This window comes from Nannospalax galili, unplaced genomic scaffold, assembly GCF_000622305.1.
Source record: "Nannospalax galili isolate Female #2095 unplaced genomic scaffold, S.galili_v1.0 scaffold370, whole genome shotgun sequence".
In the NCBI taxonomy this organism is placed as follows: Eukaryota; Metazoa; Chordata; class Mammalia; order Rodentia; family Spalacidae; genus Nannospalax; species Nannospalax galili.
In genome coordinates, this window is record NW_008329335.1 from 3,370,799 (window position 1) to 3,392,755 (window position 21,957).

At 35.0% G+C, this 21,957-nt stretch overlaps 1 protein-coding gene across 6 annotated transcripts in view; it reads left to right on the plus strand.

Annotated features, from left to right (window-relative positions):
• Positions 1-21,957, plus strand: part of Ralyl (RALY RNA binding protein like) — a 759,508-nt gene that overhangs the window by 657,796 nt on the left and 79,755 nt on the right. For all 6 annotated transcript variants that reach the window (XM_008836810.2, XM_017799088.2, XM_008836801.2 and 3 more), the window contains one exon: positions 18,358-18,405. In XM_008836810.2, coding sequence (XP_008835032.1) covers positions 18,358-18,405 — 48 coding nt within the window. The remainder of the gene's footprint in view (positions 1-18,357; positions 18,406-21,957) is intronic.

Sequence of the window (21,957 nt, forward strand, 5' to 3'; positions counted from 1 at the left end):
TGTTTGTTAATTATAACGATTAGTCTTCTCGGAGGACAATCATGAAAGAACTACAGAGAGTGACACTCTTCTTAATAGATCTCTAAAACCTTACCCTAACAAGCTCCCTGAGTGCACAGTCAACATCCCTCACACACATGTGTATTATGAGCATGCAGTCATATACATCCACATACATCCATGCACATGCACATACACAAACCCTTACACACACAGGCACAAACATGTGTCCCAGCTCTCCCAGTCAGGTGTGTGTGGCTCTGAAACAAAGAATTATCCAACAATGAGGACACTTCCAAGTATAAACTAACCCAGAGGGAGAAAGAGCTCTGCTGAAACAGAGGATGTAGAGGGATCATAAAACTAAAGTGAGCTGATTGATAATATTAACAAATAAAAGAAAATGAACCAATTAAAAATGAGGCCTAAAATAATATCACTAGAAAAGGAAAGCATATCACATTGATATTTTAAAGATATTGATAAAATGCTATGTAGAGAGAAAAATAGAGAACATCCTAGAAATTAAAAGTCTAGCAGTAATTAAAAGAAATCAATGAAAAAGTTGGAACAGTAACTTAAAATCCTAAGAAGATTAAGAAATATAATAATAGAGAAAAAAATAAGGCAGTATGAGTCTCATTCTAGTTCATTGTCTACCCAATAATTGATTCACAAAGTAAAAGAGAGAGGAAGACACTATCAAATAAATAAGATAGAAAAATAACCTAAAACTAAAAGGTAAAAGTTTTCTAAGAAGCAGTAACTCAGAACAAGGAATGAGAGATGATCCAAACCTCAGTTACCATGGACACAGAGATATTAAATGTCCAAATAAAGAATGAAAGCTGCATACAAAGACTTGGAAGCAGAATGACACCAGCATTTTACAGCCTTAGAACCTTGCTTAAAATGGAAAAATGCCTGCACACTTTTAAGGGAAAATAAGATCTAAATGAATCTCTAAACTATAAATTGAGTCAAACACACTATTAATAAAATTACAAAGAAAAAATGATTCAGTACTTTTCAGTATATATTCTGTTTTGAAACTTCTAAATCAGAAAATGCTGTACAATTATTCTTAGACCCATAAGCTTAGTTTTCTGTAAGTCTCTGGTCTCTGTTCACAATATGTTTGCCAGTCAGTTAATGTATAATCTTGCTTGTGTTGTTTTCTCTTTGGAGAAATGCATTGTTGATTCATCAGTGCTGAATTCATGGCCAACAGAACAGCTCATGTCTGAAAGGAAGTTCAGCTGCTACATGTCTTTGCTTCTGAAGGGACTTCGGTCCACGTGCATGTACAAATGTTCGCCTGAACACCAACACTACATTTGCCATTATAAACTGCAAAATCATCAAGCAAGGACACATACATGCAAACAAACAAGCAACAGAAACCAACCATGGCACATAAAGGAAATAGCAAGGGAATGCATGTGGACAGCAGCAAATTGATGCAGGAGGCAAAAATCTCTCCTTTTACAACGTTAGCTGGGAACACGAATATCAGATAACTCAGTTTTGATGTGTGTGATCATTGAGAGCTTTGCCAGTGTTAACTTGGGCATTATAAATAATTTTGCAAATTATCAAGAAAAAGTCTTCAAATAATAAAGACCAATTTTATTTTTTAGAAACATAATGATTTATAAACATTGTCTAAGAAATCTTTAGAAGGTTTTTTACACAATAACTGAACAAGATAAAAGCAGGTGGAGGATCTAACATAGGAGAACCAAGGTGCCAGATGACAGGTAGGTGGTTTCGTAGCTGACCCAGAGTGGACAGACTGAAACTCAGCAGAACTATGGAACATTCTAGCAAGAATGAAAACCCACAATTTAAATGCCAAGTAAATAATTATAGATGAAGGAAATTTAATCATTGTATAATGGCAAATAATATTTACATAGTCACAGCAATAAAAATTTTAAACACTAGCTTAACCAAAATATGGAAGAATTAGCAAGAGGAAAAAAAATGAGACACAAAAAAATTCATTACTATCAGGAAACAAAGCAAATTCTGGAGTCTCAAAGTGAACTCATTTCTCTGAAGAAGATTTAATTCTAAAACCTGAATAATATTACAGAAATGCTTGTTCCTTCAATTTATTAATGCTCAAAAGAAGGTAGCTACAGTAACGGGCTCTAAGAGGAGACTGAACTTTTACAAACTTCAGAATTCATACAAGACTTCAATGCTAGCAGTTCAGGGAGAATTTGAGATTGCAGGTGAAAAGTAGCTCTCAATAATGTTAGGAATATACTTACAGACAACTTGACAAATTATACTTGAGGAAATAAAGGAAAGGTAAGATGGCAAAAAAAAAAAGATATGGAAAAGGAACTGGGTGGAAAACCACTGAGTTTATTGCCAGAGTTTCACTTATGAACCATTAATAGAAGGTAAATTATAATTCAACACTTTTTAAATAAGACTTTAAATTTTTGAAATGTAAAGAATGCTATATACTTATTATGCAAAAGATGACTATTTTTAAGACCAAAATTAAGAGGCCAGCCCCTGAAATCCCTGCACCCAGGAAGATATAAGGCCAGCTAGGATGCATAGCCAAATATAGGAATGACTTTTTTCATCATCTGAGCTAATAACATTTAATAAATCCCAGCAAAACTAGATGATTTGTGTCTTGTGACCTGGGCACCTGATCTTGTTTCCTGAGAACCTTAGTTTGGTATTCCACTCCTAACTGCAATGAATGAATATAGGTATGCTTGAGAATTAACATAATGAAGCCTTGAATGCAGGCACACCCAACTTCATTGCACACAGTGGTGAGTGACCACAACAAAACTGCATTTTCCAGACACAAAAAGGCAATTGAACATATGAACTAAGAGCAGTGGTAATAGCGTGCACAAGACCTCCTCAAACTCAAGCCAAACAAAATCTCAGCATGGTGGTAGGAGATCAGCATGAATCCACCCCTAGTTGAGAAGTAATTGGTGATTGATAGCTACTGGGAAAAGAATGTTAGTTTTCTTTAAATATTTTATTTATTATTTTTATTTTATGTGTAAGAGTGTATTGCCTGTATGCATGTGAGTGCACCCAGATAGTGCAATGAGTGGAGGTCTTAGCCACCATGTGGGTACTGGGACTTGAACCCGGGTCCTCTGCAAGAGCAGTCAGTGCTCTTAACCACGGGGCCATTTCTCCAGCCCCATATTTTTTTTTAAATTATAGTTGATCATGTCTCTTCTGCTGGGGACCCCGTTTCCTACGAAGCAACCTAACATACAAATACACATTGTCCAGTTATTTACTTGTGCTAACTACTGAAGACATCACAAAAGAGGAAACTGGTTTGCTGAAAATGACTATGGCAAGGAAATGAGAGTAGGGGTGGGGAGAATGAGCTTGCCAAAGGTCCCTGGGAAGATGAAGAACTTAAAATTCTGAAGAGCAGTACTAGAAAGGAGCACATATTTTCTACAAATACATGATTTGGAGATAGTACTTAGTATATCAAAAAGTAGGGAGAGATAGAAAGCACCATAATAAGCTATATTCATATAAGGAGTTCATAATTAACAAAATGTAAATCAGACCAATACATATTTAACATGCCCACTTAAAAAATCTTTGTACATGTGTGTATGAAATGTGTGTATGCCTGTGTTTGCATGTGTAAGTGAGGGTGCATACATTCCATAGCACAGGTTAGGTAGTCAGAAGAGAACCTAGAATGTTGGTTCATGCCTGCTCCCATTTTTACCTTTTATTTATATGTCTATTTTTGTGACAATATCTGTTGTTGTGTGGTAGTGTGTACACTAGCTACCAGAAGTTTCAGAGAATGTCCTCTCCTTCCCATCTCCCTGTAGAAGTACTGGAATTATGGACATAGACTACTGTATACAGGCTGACGTGAGTTCTGAGTATTCAAACTCAGGTCCTCACAGTTGCATAAAAAGCACTTTACCTATTGAGTCATCTCCCCAGCTAGACACACACACACACACACACACGCACACCTTTGTAAGATGTGTTCAGCACTATATGCATTTGTAATAAATGTGACATGGACATTTATTTGTAGCTAGATGTTTGGATAAATGGCACGTGCCTATGCAGAGTGAAATGACAGGGCTTTTAAAGAGATGTTTGAAACCTTTATTATATTTTAAATAATGATGGAATACCGTCTTCTTTATTTGAATTTAATATTTTCATTATTGTAAGGTAATATATTTTCACCTGTTTTGGCACATAATGTACTGTTTTTAAGTAGTTCTACGTCTTAGTAATGCTTTACTTTGAATCTATTACACGAAGTGCCACTTAAATTTTATCAAATATGTGTGGCATCTACTGATAACATCATATTTTTCCTCCTTCTATTTGTTTCTATGCCGGATTGTGTTGATATATTCCCAGAATTGAACCTGACTTTAATTTCCTTTTCTGGCTGGCTTTGGTTTATTAGTTTCCTCTTTTTTCAAAGAAAGTTAGGACTGAGTTCTTATATTTCTTCTTCCTTTTTTAAGAATGAGAGTATAGAAAGCTATAAATTTTTCCATGTCAAGATGTTGTATCCTTTAGGTTTTGAAAGAAGTGTTATTTTGTTTTTGCATAGAATGTGAAAGTTCATTTTTATTTCTTCTTGCATTGATTTGAGTGGAGAGAATTGGAGAATGAAACTGGTACTAAAGAAAATGGAAGCAGAGTCTCGCTGCCCAGCCCGAAGCCTGCATGTGAATACCCACACACTACATTTAAGCAGTGTAATTTAATTTTAATAAAATCACGAAAATTTAACTTGTAAGATACCGCAGAACTCCATGATGAATAAATTCTCATCTCCTTAAAAGCCCTAATAAATGTTTCTTAGGCTTCTGTTGGGATACATGTGTATGTGTGCTATATTAGATCACACAAGTTTCTATTATGGTATTTTCTGCTTTTTGGTTCTGTTGTTTCTCTAAACTACTAGAATCTCAGGTTATTTGACACAGTGTTCCATTTCTTTGTTATATTTAGTAGTAATTTTTTTCCTTATAATTACTACCCTCTGATATTCTTCCTGCTTTCTAGAGAGACAATGAAAGGCATTCATTGCTTTTCCACTTGACAGTATTTGAAATATTTTAATAACTGTCCTTTTCAAAGACCTTCTCCTCTAGACCAAACACCCTTATGTAATGACTACTTTCATGCAGGGTCATGGTTGGGAGCTATTTTGTCATTCTAATTTCCCTTATCTCTGTGTGCTTCAATTATTCAAATCCTTCTAGAGCTACACCGACATGTATTAAACTAAACATTTCCAGTAATGTCTCAAACATGCAAGTACAGTAGAACTATTGCTTTCAAAAGGACTACACTTTCTCTAATGACAGCTAAGCTTTCATTATCTTCAAGGTTTTGTATCACATGAATGGCTTATGGTGAAACTACAATTAACAAAAAAATTATTTGCACCAATAATTATTAAGCCATACACAACCTGGGGTATGCTGTAGGCTTTAATTGGCCCTTGGATAACTATTTCTACCAGGTATTAAACCATGATAATATTATCCCAGCTTATAGAATTTTTAAGCCAAATTATTTGCTATATGTAAAACATTGGAACATTACAGATAAATGTTAAGCATTTGGAAAGTATTAACTACTAACATTATTGTCATGAATTATAATTTTTATAATACCTATTTGACATTATTCTCTATCTTTTTTTACAAGATAGTCTCTAGGATATAGAATTGTGCAGTTGATATTTCTACCTTAAAGGAAAACTCTGGAAAAAGACATCAATTTCCAGTAAATTAAATGATAGTAATAAAACTTCTATGGTATTTGTTTATAAAATCAATAGCATCTACTTTGTGAGAAATCATAATAAAACAACAAATGGCATGAGCTATGAAAAGGACATTTTTATAAAGAAACATCACATTCTCTTTTATTTCATGTCACTAGAAACTACTTCAAACACAAATATAAGAGTGCCCAGGCAAGGTTGTATCTATCAGAATCCAGTCAGAAATGTGGGAATGAAAATGACACCAGTTCTTTGACATTCGAATATAAACACATTACTTTTTCTTACAAAAAGTTAGATATTATAAGCAGAAGTTCCATAGAAGTGTAAACACTGAATTTACATTGAATTCCTGGCTGACTGCCAACATGTGGCCTTTTCAGAGCTCATCGAGGATTGAGGCAGCTTTATAAATAGTCAAATACAAGCGCTGGTGAGACAGGCCTGTGTAGAGGCAAGTCTAGGGATGATACCTGAGCACTAATTGTGAAGCTCTGGTGGAACAACGACATGGACAACACTCTTCTGAATTTTGACAAGAGCCCTCTAGAATATTTAATTGAAAACTTCAGTGTCAAGAAAGTAGATGAATTAGATCAGGTTCAAAGAAGAAGGACAAAATTGATTATGGAATGGGAATTGGTTAGAAACAGGGAAAGGCTGACAGAAATCAATCTACATAAATTAACTATGGGACAAGAGAGGCAGAGAGCTGACAAGAATGGGTCAGTTATAAAGACAGACAACTATAACCACAGGACAACATAGAAGTTAAATTTTAATCTAATTTAGTCAATTTTATATTGAGAAAATGTGGAGCTTGAGTTATACCCTTAAAAATGGATGCATTTTGGGGACTGAAGAGCTGGCTCAACAGTTAAGAGCACTGGCTACTCTTGCAGAGGACCCACATTCAGTTCTTAGCACCCACATCCAGCTAACAATTGTCCCTAACTCCAGTTCCTGGGAACTAGATGCCCTCTTCTGATCTCTGCAGGGATTGCAGGACAGGGTGCACTTACATACATGCAGACAAGACACTCATACACATAGAATGAAAACAAATAAATTTGACAAAAAGAATGCATTTCAGAGGATGAAGATGTGGCATACCCTTGCAGAAGGAGGGTGGAGCACGAATGCCTTTGTTGAGCAATCGCTGGAGCTAATGCTGTTAGCAATCTCAGCTGTATCAGGTAGACAGCAAGAACATTTCCATCTCAGGGTAGTGCCAGGTAAAGAGTGGGCCTGCAAGATAGGTAGAAGTTTTTTTCTCTTGCCTCGGAATGGTAGTTTTCTGATCTAGTACATGCTATGGTTTTTTTGTTTTGTTTTGTTTTGTTTTGCTTTTTTTTGTCTTTTTGAGACAGGATCTCCCTATAGCCCCAGCTGTCCTGGAACTCACTATGTAGACCAGGCTGGCCTTGAACTCACAAAGATCCACCTGCTTTTGCCTCAAGAGTACTGGGATTAAAGGCATGCACCACCACACCCAGCTATATTGTTTTTAAAAAGAAAGCTTCATTCCCTTTGCAGCTAAAAAAATCATCATGAATTAAAAAGTCACAATTATGTGAAATCACAAGCTGGAGACATATGTTTCCTTTCATTAATTACAGACCAACAATTGAAGAGAAAACACAACACAATTTTGGGTTGCAAGTTTAATGCCCTCTTCCCTCACAGAGCATGGCACAGAGTAGGGCAACTAATATTCTTTCAAACTGGAACTTACTAACTCAAAACCAGGGTGACTCAGCATGAAAAAGGAAAGCAATTACGTTCTTCCTGCTCTTTCTCACATATAGGCAAGCTTCTTTTCTTTTTCTTTTTGGTCTTTTTGAGACAGGGTCTCCCTGTTGCGCCAGCTCGCCTCTCTCTATATACCAGACTGGTCTCGATCTTACAGAGATCTGGCTGCTTCTGTCTCTCAAGTGCTGGGACTAAAGGCGTGTGCCACCACACCTGCCTCAAACTCCACTCTTCATAGATCGTATCATGTCTAATCATTTTTAAATATGAGAAAGTGTAATACTGACTTTTAGCAAGTAAAGGATGACAACTCTGACATGAAGTGGAGTTTTGTTGTTGCTGTTGTTTTTACATGTGGGTTTTTGGCATCCTGAGCTGGCCTCCAACTATGTAGGTGAGAATTACCTTGAACTGATCCTCCTGCATCCACTTCCCAATTGCTAGTTAGGATTATAGGTGTGAGCCAGCAGATCTGGCTCATGTGGGTTATTCTACTGGCTTGAAGTTCTTACCCACTATATATTCCTAAAATAAAACATCCCCAATTCTCAACTAGTTAGGACACTAATTGAGTATACCTGAATATTTTATAATCCTGTGGGTTGCCCCTCATGATCTTCTCTAATTCAAAATGTCCTTGGAGTAAATTAACCATTTTGCCACTGAGACAGACTATGTGACTTAATCCATTGATTTTAATTTTGGAATGTATGTATTTGTTTTACTTACAACCCCCCCCCCACAGAACATAGTAAATATACAATTTTGTATGTATCCTTTTAAGTAAAAATGGAAATATTTTGTCTATATAGCTTGATAAAGCTTACAAATCTATTAAATTGTAGATACTATGAGAGTTGTAAACATATATCAAAACTTTATGAGTCAGTAACAGTTTTCTGTAGGAACCTTTGAGGATGCTTCTGATGTACCATAACCTCTCAAAATTCAGCATAAGTAATGTCTCTGTGTTCATGACTTCCATAGCTAATCTTAAGTATTTGAAAAAGAACTGTGCTTAAGAAAGAATGCTTTCACAGAGTTCTCTTCTCCACACTTGTCCCAAATTTTTCTATCATCAATTTTCTTGGCCACTGGAAGGATCTAATCTTTCAATAGTTATTTTCCATCCTTTCCCTATCACAATTGTAATTTAAAAAAATCCCCTGTCCTACCTGGTACTTCCTGCTGCATCTACTTCTGATGTCCTATAGCAAGTTTTACTTCTGTTTAGTCATTCTTTGAATCTGCTTCCAAGTACTGTTATCTGCATATCTGTTTAATCCTTTTTACTATAACGGTATTCCTTTAAGATTCTCTAGATATTATTAACTACAACTCCCACTATTGTACCTGATGCAAAATAAGGATTCAGCAACTGACTGTTCAGTTTAAATTAGGGAGCCAGAGAAAGCAATTGAAAGAGCTTTGGTAGTATTTATTATTGGCAGGATGTCTGCTAAGAAACAAGTGAAATGTTTTCTGCTTTTGCTAGGGAGCTTAGTAATATTCTATGGATTATGTTTTAATGAAGTTCTGTCAGGCAAAAAAATAAATACTTTGTGTACTAATCTACTCATATGAAACTGGCTTTATGAATTCAAAAGGATTAGATAAAATTGATTGAATATATTGGAAAGGCCAATGAATTATGATTTTTTTCTATAAATGAAAAAGTTTAAATGAAATTCCAGGAAAGTTATTTTGTTCTCATTTAATCATTAGTAATAAAAAAATAATGTAGTTTTTTGACTTGAGCAATTACATTTGGAATTCTGACTCCCCATTCAATTAAGAAAATCTGCACAGTTAGAATAAAGGTACGTTGGGAAGTAGAATAAAAATATAGCACTCTTTATAATAACCAGTATTAAATACTTGTTCATGTTAAATATTCTAAACCATCATTTACAGTTTTAGAACGTCAACTATCTAGCACTCGCTAGAATGACCAGGGTGCCAAACAAGCAAGGCCTTCACCTTTCCCGTTTTTAGTTTCTTCCTTGACAGTTCTAAACATCTAATTCATTATTATCTTGGATCCTGTGGCTTTGAGGATCAAATTGTTACAATACAATATTGAGTTTAAAAGTGAAAAAGACTTCTGTCTTAAAGGTAAAAACAGATTATCGTATATGCATAACAGCCTCTCACTGCCTATAAGAGAAGATGAGGATGTAGACTGGAATAGGTTTTTAACTGAAACACCTACTTTCCTTGCAGTACAATTCTCTGATGCCTGAACTTAGTATATTTGAATATGATTCCTAGCAACCCCATCATTTGACAGATAATTCCAAATAGATGCTCACAAGTAAGGTAGGAGACATAAAATAACAGAACCTAGAGAGGAAAAAAAATATGCAGGAAGATGACAGAAACACAGGGAAAGCTTCATGAGGACTCCTAGACCTGCCCTGGCATGACCTCGCAGATCCTGGAATCCTTTCTTCTTTCTTGGAAGTACAGAATGCTTTCAGAGCTCGGGTCCTCAGCCAATCACCATGCTGACATTCCTGCTAATAACCAAACTATTAAGACAAAATCTGACTTGGTGTGATCTTTGAGACAAGACTATTTGTGCATTTCATTTCATTTTTAACTTTGACAGGTAAAATTGAATTCTGATGGCAGGGACATGGGGATTCCACAATTCAGGATATTTCATTCCAACTGATTCTAGTAAACATGTCTTTTGCAGTCACATTAGCACAAAAGTAAGCAAGTTGGACAAGATAATTTAAACAGCAAATGAGAAAAATTTTAAAGAGTTCCCTTTTCTAATGCACTTTAACATTTCCAGAAAGCCGTTAAATTATTGAAGCATTTCCTAGAGGTGTGAAGCATGCTAATAGAATCATTACTGTCATCTGTATTAATAACTTCTTTATTAACTACCCAGTGTGTCATAGTTTCTTTTTGCAATTAAACTCTCTGTGTGCTTGATAACATGAAAAAGAATCTCAGAACAAATGTAAAAACAATTTGTTCATGTGTTCTTTCTCTGAACCTATTTGAAAATAAGTTCAGAAATATCTGAAAACACAGATAATTTACATTAGAGCAAGAGATTTCCCCATCAATCAACAGCTACTTAAGAAGCCTCTTTTCTCTAGACTTACGTTGTTTTGCACAATTAATGCTCACATATGTCTGTCAGAATTAGTAACAGCTCAACATTATTCTGTGGATATTATGATTAAAATCATCACTTTTTAAGGTAGATATTATCAGGAAAATGGAACTAAGAAAGAAGGCCTAAGAGATACTTGTGACAGAGAAATTATTAAAAGAGGTGACATACGTAAACATTTAATTGAAATTATGAATCTATAATTAAATCTTTCTACCATCTTAATCATAGACATTAAAGGTGTTCTCTTTAACATTCCAGGAGGATAAAATTCTATATCCTAAAGCACTCATGTTATTAAGCTTATTTATATGAATAAATCTCTCTAGAAACAGCACTACAGGAAAAATCAGAGAACTCTGCTTCAAACTTAGCTCTGCATAAACTGATAAAGATTTGTAGAAATGACAGCAATGTGTTAAAAAAAAAACTGGGCTCAATAAGGTGAGTTGTTATATATCCCAGTTTGGAAAAGGGTTTCAGATGTACTTAAGCAGAAGGTTAAATATGGAATTGGCTGAGTGGCAAGCTGGGAACCACTCAGAGTGCTCTGTTTGCAGCTTTACCTCCTGTCTACATTTGACCTGGCTACTTTACTTTCTGCTTCTTTTTGAGTTCTAGAATCCACAGCAACATGTCTTCAGTTCCCTCTGAACCTACTCACCTTTGTTTCTGTCAATGTACTTACAACTCCCAGACTCAAGTCCCAGTAATCTCTGTCACCATGGGTCCTCTCATTTAGGTAGTACCCTTTTTACCCTGAAAGTGTTTTTTGACTTATGTTCAAAATTAATACTGTTTGCTCTAGTACTTCCTTCCAGTTGTCCCCAGTCCAGGAACAGATAATGCAGTCCCTCACAAACACCTGTTTTAAACCACCTCCAAAACAAGTTTGGCCTTTTGTCTCCAAACCTCCATCTTTCTAGTAGGGCATCCTAGGGCTCATGTGTTGTTTATGATCTGAGTGAGGACTGTGCTCTGGACTGACCTTAGATATGGAAACCCTAAGTCTTTCCTCATCTGTGCTCTATACTTCTTCCTCTGAATCTGTTCTGTTTATTCTCCAAATCTTGGCTAGACCTTCCTGTTCTCCAAGCCTCTGGTTATATGTCATCTTAAAGAATTGTTATTTTCTGAGTCTCGCCAATCTCTTCTAATAGTTTTCCTAAACCTGTTTCTGTCTACTTCATGTGTTTCCTTCTATTTTATATTTTGGTTTATTTGTTTATTAGCTTATTTTCTATTTATACCCTGTCAAAGAAAATTGTACCAAAAAGTTAAACAGGCAAGGAAGATGTGTAAGATTGCTGAAATAAGAGAGACATTCAACTCAGCTCCGCTCAAACATAAGGCAGGAGAGTTCTTAAGAGCCGATGTGAGCTGTTGTGGAACTTGGAGATCATAGCTGGGCATGGTGACACATATCATTGATCCCAACACTCAGGAGGCAGAGGCAGGAGGATCCTTGTGAGATGGAGGCAAGCCGTGGAGTCTACATAGGGAGTTCTAGGCCAGCTGTGGCTATAGGGAGACCATGACTCAACAAACAAACGAAAAACAAAACAAACAAAAGAAAAAAAAGAAAGAGAAAGGAAGATGTCACTCAGTGAGTTCAAGACATGTGCTTAATAATTGGTTTTTAAGTTGCCCTCCTACACAATGACTAGAAATATTTTTTTTCATTTTAAGTGACATATAATAATTGTGTATGGTTATGGGGTAAAGTGTGATATTCCAATATGTGTAAACAATGAGTAACAATCAAATCAAATCTGAGTCATTCTTATATCTATCAACTCAAGCATCTATATTTCTCTGTGATGAAAATGACCATATACCAAATTTCTCTCTATTTTAAATTCATAATAAGTAATCTATATCTAAACCCCCATATTCTGCTATAGAGCACAGCTATTTAAAATGTGCCTCTTGACCTCATCTAGGGTTGTATAACAGAATGTAGAGGTCACAAAAAATTTTGGCCATGGTGAGTGATTTCTGAATATATAATGAAATCAAAATCAAATGCATACTGAATTTGAGGTGTTTCTGGAAGTGTTTGCTTGTGCTGTGTCATATGAATCCATTGAAGTCTTGATTCTAAATGCACTATGTATATTCATATTTTACAGTGAATGTATCATTACACTATACATCACCAATAAATTCCCTAAAATAGCTGGGGTCAGGTTTGAGACTTTTTCTTATGTTATTAATTACAGTGTTTTTAAGGTTCATATGAAGTTTTCTGTCATTAGAAACATAATGGCTTAATTTTGGTAAACAAAGACTTCTAATGTTTTCCCACCATCATTCTCCACCATACATTAAATTAGCATATATTTACATTGTATTGCCTTTAAATTTTTTGATCTTAAAAATCGCAATTTAAGTTACTGATGAGTTTCTTAGAATACCATTCAGAATTTACAATATTTGAAACAACCCTAAATATATTTCTGTCACCTCTTCCTATATAATAATATATTCTCAGCATAGATGATTATAAAATTAAAATATTGATCACTTCAGGAAAATGGTAAAAAGGCTATCCATCCTGCAGTATGAAATATTTAGCCAGGATTTAATTCTTTATGCAAAATGAACAGGCACATGAATTTCATTGGTATATAAATTTGCCTTAATTTTAATAAATTGAAAATTATATGTATAAGAAAAAAGTGATTTAAAATAAATTTCACAGTTTATTATCAATAAATGTTTCATTTTATATCTATTTTATATACTCATATGCCCAGGATCGCATAAAATTCTTTTGAATGAAAAGAGGATTCAAGTTAAAAAATTTAAGAAGCCCTGTTATAAAATACTTCCTAGTTTATTCTTTTTATCAAATACGGAAGTTAAAAAGCTTGTTGCAATAAGAAGTATAAGCATGATAGTGGATACTGGAAGCTGGAGCAGTAAAGGGAGAGAGAGTGGAGGTTCATTTAGGAATTGACTTCCTAGGCTATTGTTGTCAAAGGGAAAGCTCCTAGGTCCTTAAGAAAGATGCTTCTGGGTTGTGCCACTGAGAAAGTTTCAGAGAGAGAGAGAGGGAGAGAGAGAGAGGAGATAGAGAGAGAGGGAGAGGGAGAGAGAGAGAGAGAGAGAGAGAGAGAGAGAATTAAGATGCATCACTGTATGTTTTGTAAAGTAAAAGCTCTATGAAAATTGGAAGGCAGGGTCTGGGGTAAGGAAAAACCTATCTGAAGTTTAATGAAGCAGAAAAGATCACTGAGGCCATCTTGTTGTTCAACTAGACTGAAATTATAGGCAAAGACAGAAACTATGGCTTTTAAAGTCAAATGCCATGTTCAGTCCCTGATGTCCTGCTCTTCATCAAATTTTGAAGAAAGATTTATGTGAATGATCACACTGCAGGACTTGCCTGTGTTATCTCAGACATTTAACATCTCTAGAACACAGGATCTAACAAAGCTGGAAGAATTCTGTTCTTCTTATGCCTTACAATAAAGATTAAATATGACTATGTGTAAAGAAGACTATAGAAGTATATGGTTTCCCAGGCATTAATAAGGGAGATATGGATAAAAATGGGGTTATTTTAAGGGGAGGGAGGGTCATACAAGGAACCTCAGGGATGAAAGGAAAGGAGCTCAAGAGAGGTGGGACCATAGGAGAAGGGTATTATTAAAGGACAAATGGGGGTACTTAAATGGGGAAACCATGGTGGAAGGGTTAGACAATGTGAGTGATAAATAATGCGTAGCTAGTTTTAAAAAACCAGAGGGAACCATATTAATAGAACAAACTACTGACAAGTTATACATACACCTAGCTCAAGGATTGCAATAGACGTCTAGGCAAGGTTTATCTGAGAATGTTTGGTCTTTACCCAGGCTTTATCTACATAGCACATGGTAGCTAAAAGTACCAGACTGGTTGATCTAACCTTCTTGGATGTCTAACAGCCATACTTTGAGGCCTATACTAATTGGGCCAGAGGGACACAAAGGACAGTTTTTGCTCCTTGCCCTCCTAGGTCAACTAAGCTCCAGGGGACTATGAACATCTCTCAAAACATCCTGTAACTGTGGTGCATCACATGTCCTCTTGACCAAGGAGGCCATGGAGACCCCACCCAATGGACTTGAACTAGTGTCCGGTCTACAAATAGGAGGTTCAACACAGAGGAAATATTTCCTCCATGCTTCCAAGTGAAGCCAGCCATGATCAAGTAGGACCTTTGACTTACCTTTACATAGATGAAACTGGTAAATATAAGGAGCCAGGGGCTCTTCCAAAGCCCATGTGTCTCCTGAGGGCCAGATCCTCAAACAACCTTAAGAGTAAAAATAAATTGGGTCAACTGTAGGGTCTTAAACACCCAAAAGGAAAGTATAACCAATATTAAAGGGATCAATATAATTCTTTAAGAGTCCATGTGTATAGCTAAAAGCTATACAACAAGAAATGCCAGACAGGGGATACCTTCCTTTAAGTTGTTGGCCAGGGTGGCCCAAGAGACTCCCAAACAGTAACCCAGCATAGAACTAGGAAAATGAACAGCAGATCCCAATCTTACCTAAAGGAATATTGGCAACTGATTGCTGCTAGATGAAGAAGAGCTGATCTCTCTAAAACAAGAAACTCTAGATAGGCTGACTAGATTCAGCAGATGGACAAGCACTGGAGAATGGCTTGGGGCTCTGACAACATAGTGGACAGTAACGGGGAGTACAGTTATCGGCTCCAGGGGTGGTAGGGAGACTATGGGAGGATGTCATTTGGGATGTGGGTATATAGATGAATAAGATTGTTTGGGATGTTTTATATGAAATACATACAAAAAATAAACAAATTAAAGAAGAGAGTTATATTTGAGGATGAATCATAAAAATTTTCTCCATGTTAATTAGTAGAGGTGAACCACATAACTATTGAAATCTACCTGATGATTTTATGTCAATGTTCAGGTAGATCTCAGAAAGTAACCAACTGTGACTAGTAATAAATAGATACATAGAGATTAAAGACACATGTGCAAACATCTAAGTGTTAGTAGCCTTGAAAATTAGTTTTTCTGTATGAAACAGTATCTGTTAAAATGAAATGGAGTTTAAAATCTCATTCAATTTTATGTCTTATAGGGTTTATACTGAGTTCAGTACTCTAAGTGTATTAATTCAACTGTGAACCTAAAAATTTACAGCCAATATTGCAATACATGCATCTTTGCTCTGGAAATTGTTATTGAATGTGTTAATGCTGTAATGGAATGCTTCTAATAATGTGGTTATTAAATAAAAAAAGAAGTATATGGTTTCAAACTAGATTTCCCACTACAGGTACATGGTTATATGCAGGTTTAGATATTTTTGCCTTTGGATTTGATTGTTGAAGCCTTCGTTGGTGTTATTAAAGCAAGAGTTCTATTAAATATACCCTGGTCTTCTACCAACATTCTCTTAAATATTATTGAACATAAGATGCAGTGAAGAGTAGCTATGTGAACTAGGAGTCTAACTTCAAAGAAGACTTCCCAGTGAAAGGGTTTGGCAAAGGTCTTCATCTACCTTGATTTCAGCCGAGGTAAGTAAATCTAATGAAGGGAAGCTATGCACCAGTTTATCAGAGAGGTTTCAAGGAGACTTTTATGCTGCAGTGCTCAGTGGCAACCAGTAGGTTGTCATTGAAATCCCTCAGCTGAAGGGACAGTTGTGTCTATGCCAACAGTATAAACCACAAGATAAACAATTACTATTTTAATAATCTGCATTACCAAACAAAGGTGGGTTTACCAGGATGAACACAGCATTACTCTGGCCAGAAAATGTATGATGTTGTAGTCAGATACTTAGATGAAATAGGCTTCCATTTTATATTTCAGAACCTCAACTCATACAGTATGTGCTACATAAGTCAACACTAGAGACAGATCAATCCTCATAGAGTGAATAGGCTAAGTCAGGCTTTTTCTTTCTCTGAAGAGGAAATCTAAGGAGACATATGTGGATTTGTCCTTAAAACCAAGAATAGCAATCCCTTCTTAATAAAGGTCTTTCAGTTTTCCTGATATAAGAATAGTTGCAAAGTAAATGACTATTAAATTGATTTGGAAAGATAAAATTATGCTTCTGTCATAAACTGGCTCTACGAACAAACATAAAACTATAATTTGACCCAGAGATTATCTTTTAGATATTTATACCCAAGTGAAATGATTTGGCTACTCTATACCAGGATTCATAGCATCATTATTCATCACAACTAATTGCAGAAATAGCCCAAATATCTACCAACAAACAAATGAATAAACAGAAAATGGTGTTTGTGAGAAAATGTGTGTGTAACATTCAGCCTTAGAAAACAATGAAATTCTTATATCTAAGACATAAAAGATGAACCTTCAAAGCATTATTCTAGGAGAAATAACCCAAACAAAAGGAAAAATGATCATGTGACCACATGATTTATAGCAGCTACTGCATGATTAGAGAGGTTCTTAAAAGAGGAAAATTTATACAGAGAAAAGGGATATTAAAGGTGATCAGGTTGTAGCAGGTGGGAATGAGATGTTATTGTTTAATGAAAACTATGTTTCTATTTAGTATGGTGGAAATGTTCTTGGAATGGACAGTGTTGGTGTTCCCACAACTTTGTGATTATGTTTAATGCTACTGAATTGTGTGAGTGAGCTTAAAATGGTTAAAATTATATGTTGAATGATACACTCAAATTATATACTGAAAAATGTTAGAATGACAAATTTCTGCTCTTTCTGCGTTATCACAATGAAAAAAAACCCTAAATATACAATAAAATATTGCTGCTCTATACTACAGATACAAAATAAACCATAGAATTTAGATTTTTCCTGTTTTAAGAGGATTGAAAGATGTTAAAATGGCTCCAGATTCAGAAGCTTTATTCTCAAATTGCAGCTCTGTCACAGAGTAGTGACAAAAGTTCACTCATTCGCCTGGGTCTTTTAAAGTTTACTTACACTGTACATCATAGTTGTTTTGATGACTAAAGGTAAAAGTACATATAAAGGTACTCATAGAAACCATTATCAAGCAGACATAGTTCTCATTGTATAGTCCCAAGGGAGCTCTGTCATCGTAACTTCTTCCCTGAAATGCATATATTATTCCAATTTAAATACTTTAAAATACTAAAGCATTGTCGATAGGATTCAGCAGAGTTTTTTTAAGTGTCTCTAAATATTTAACCAATAGTTTTTAGAGTGAAAAATACTGCTGAATATCTATCCTTCTGTTTAGCACCCCTACAATAAGTGGGTCACTAAACATTCCACCAGTCTTCAGCTTACTTTATGTTCAACTTCACTGAGCACACCATAGGATGAACAAGCAATTTTGCTATCCTAGAAACAAGAAACCAGTGTATTTTGTCTAAAGACAAAAATATTCACCAATTGTGTTCATTTTTAAGTATAAATGTTAAAAATATTTGTTTTACTGTCTGAACTTGCCGTGAATTCCAAACTACACTATTATCTGTCTCTACATTGCCAACATGTAATGACATTATAACACAACTATGAAATTGTATATTATTTTATAAAACCCTTTGCATACATAATTATGTTAAAATATGTCATTAAAAGATAACATGAATTTCTTGCTATGACTTCAAAGTTAACATTATTTAAACATGTTCTGACTATTTTCCTTCTCCTCCTTAGTGGTTATGTCTTTGACTATGATTACTACAGAGATGATTTCTACAACAGGTATGTCAAGTTTTCAACCTTATTTTCTGCCATTTGTATTATCTTCTATTTCATGTATTTCATTCACTGGTGTTCTTGATTAAACCATTTAAAAGAACATTTTATAGTTAAAAATTTTAAATTTGAAGTTTCAATAAGCTGTCCTATAGATTTACTTGCTTATTTGCATAGATTAACCTCGATAGTGGAGCTTAACATTGAAGTTGCCTATTCTTAAATTTTTTTGTAATATTTGAATTTAACTATTTAAAATAATTTAGTAGAACCTTCTAAAATTTATCTGCCTTTATACTACATCAAAGTTCTATGTTGACTAGAGGCAGCAGACTTTACAAACCTTTAAATTTGTTTTAATCTCTGTCCTGTAATAACAGAGGATTTATAGGAAAACTAATAATTATCTATCATGTTATGCATGTAGATGGTCTCAATGATGAGTCAACATGGTTTTGTTCAACTATCTTTTTGATAAACCCATTTCCATTTAATTTGAATTTACTTTCAGTGTTATGACTCTAAATTACTTTGCTGCACTTTCATCTTTGTTGACAAAGTCTATCTTTTAATTATCTGTTTCTGTTCAATGACACATGTGCTTATCACTGCAGACAGGAAACCTTAAACTGTGATTTCTGGCTTTGTGTGAGCTAAAGACCAGTCAATAGCACTAGTCCTCTCTAGGCTTTGACAGAAGTGACGGGATTGGTCAATGATCACGATACATAATTTTATTTACAATGTTACTTGTATAGTAAACTTTTATACTTTGGGGATTTCATAGCAGTTCATATATTTTGATACAGAAATATGATTTGTGTTTTTGGAAAGTCATATTATGTTAGAATGACTGGTATATATTTAGTGCTGACTCAATGCTAACTCCTAGAGACATTCGTAGTGATGGTAAATGTTTTACGTATACTGATATTTACATAGCAATGTGTATATGACAGGGAAATAGAAATATGATGTGGGTAAATAGTTCTTCCACAGTAGTCCACTGTCACACCTCTGAATTACCCAGTTTTTGTTGTCTTCCCCTAAGCATTTCCCAGAGAATTCCAACTGCTACTAAACACACCTGCAGAGAAACAAAGAATATTCTGCTATTTCTGAAGCCATAGTGCTTTGTTTAGAAAAAAAAAAAAGCACTCAGAATCTACACTAGTTATGTTTAGCAGACATAACTGCCTATGAAAAGTTGCTAAATGGGTATTGGAAACTTAAAGGGCAAAAGCAAAACATTTTATTGATAATTGCAGGATGCAGCAATACATACAGGGCTGGAAAAACAAAGAGCTTGCTGCTACTAATATTTAGTATAGAAAAAAGGCCTGGCAGGCCTGAAATTATGGGTAGGAAGTTCTGCTTAGCATGTATTGCTGTAGGATCCCTGTGGTGTTGGGACCCCAGTTTCTGTGGAGAAGGACATAGGCTGGAGATATGGATTTCTCAGAAGGAGTGTGAAGCTGCAAATGTGTAAAATTACTCCAAATAGATTCTGCTTCTGCTACTGGAATGAGTTGCCACTGCCAGAGTAAATATGCCAGGTTCCAGTAATGCTGGGAAGAAAAGGAAGCCCAATCAAACAGCCTGGCTCCCACTGTATGTTCTTAACCTTCTTCCAAGTACAGAGTCAAGCTAGATGCCAGCTACTCATCCTGGGTGAATGTGGTCTGGGAATTCCAAGCCCACCTGTGGCTAAGGCAAGGTCTCCCCTGAGAAACTACTTCGTAAGTGACAAATAGAAATTTCAGACCTCCATCCTGCTACTGCATCTTGGGGGATTTTAATGTAATTCAAGAATTTTTACCCCTCACATAGTTTTGGCTTAGAAAACATCTCTGTATCTCACAGCTCCATTTAGTGATTGCTTGTGTCTATCTGTAGTTTCAGGCAGATGAAATGTATTTCTAAATAGTATACTTGAATAACTACTCTGAGTATTATATGGTGAGAAGCAATGTCTAATAATTACTTTGTAGTTTTCAATGGAATTTTCATTCAAAGAGCCAGGTTTGACTGAATGCTGGAGATTGCATATTATGAGAACTAAACATAAATATCAATATACTCACAAGTAAAGTAAAAGGAGAAACAGAGTTCAAGTGTACTGAGAACCCTTGGAGAATGCTTGCAATTTCTTAGGTATTAGCAATATAAATCCAATCTTTATTTAAATAGCACCAGGAAAATACTATGGAATTTATAAAGTCCAGTGAAGAGTGAACTTCTGTTAGTAGACGAAAACACACCTGTCAGTGGTGTTTTACCATACAGAAAACCTGTATATTGTTTAAGGGATTCCAAGTGGGCAATGATCAATTCTGGAACCTCCGACCTTGCTTTAATTAACTGAAGAGAAGCTACTACAGTTACAGTTAATGAAAATTCCCTGAGTTCAAGTTGCTCCACATAACTAATTATAGAACACAACATGTATTCATGTTCATGGAAAGCATGCCAGCAAAGAATGATGCCTGATTCATCATTCAAATCTAAATTATCACATGACCGAATGCTATTCCTCCTTAAAATTTTGGAAATAGCAGTGTGCACAATTGTGGAAGGGCATGGCGTGAGGTCAGAAGCATGAACTGAATACCTAAATACACATTAATCTTGACCAAGCTGCTGCTTCTTTTCCTTCTTGAACAAAATGCTTTAAACATCAACTGTAGGGAGTTAGAAATAAGGAAATAATTTTAGTTAAGTTTAACTTCACAATGGCTAGTTGGACATTGTTTGATTATCTAAAGTAGTATATAAAATAATTCAGATAGCAGTTTATTAGAGCATAAAAATTATATTAAATTCTGAATTGCAAAATTTATTATTTGCAAAATTTGCAAAAATTATCATTCAAATTTGCAATCAGTTACTTTAAAAGTGTTATCAAGAGATATTTTCATATGATCCAAGAGGGAAACCTCACTGAAAACCTTAAAAAAGTTTAATGATTAAAAAACAAAAAAAAATCATCACTATCCTGGTCACTTTTAAGTAGCCCTTCTTATAAATGAATTGAACATCTTAAATTGTTTAGTAGACTACTGTCTCTCAGAATGCAAGCATGACAAAATTAGAGTGCAGGGTTGGAACAAGACAAGACTACCGTATTTTCCTCTGGTTGTTTATCTCACATACTTTCTAACAGGTTCTGGAGAAACCAGGTCCCTAAGTAGCTTCTAGTCCAGACTAAAGATCTTGTTAACATTAACATATAGCAAAAATGTTTGATTAATGGAAAGGGAAAAATAAATATTTTCCTGAGAGGAATTCCACACATTACAAATAACCACAAAAAAATGAAATTAAAATTAAAATAAGTTTAATACTGGTATTATAACATATATAATATATTCATATATACATGTTAGACTTTCAATATTTTTCTTTAGTTTCGAAATCCTATTAGTTGCAGCAAAAAGATAAGCATCAATGCAAAAGTTCAAAAGCAGATATTGATTTATTAGAGTGTTGACATATCTACTTGAAAAAATATACATGAAAGTAATTAAAATGAATGTTAAGAAGACCTCTTAGGAGGAT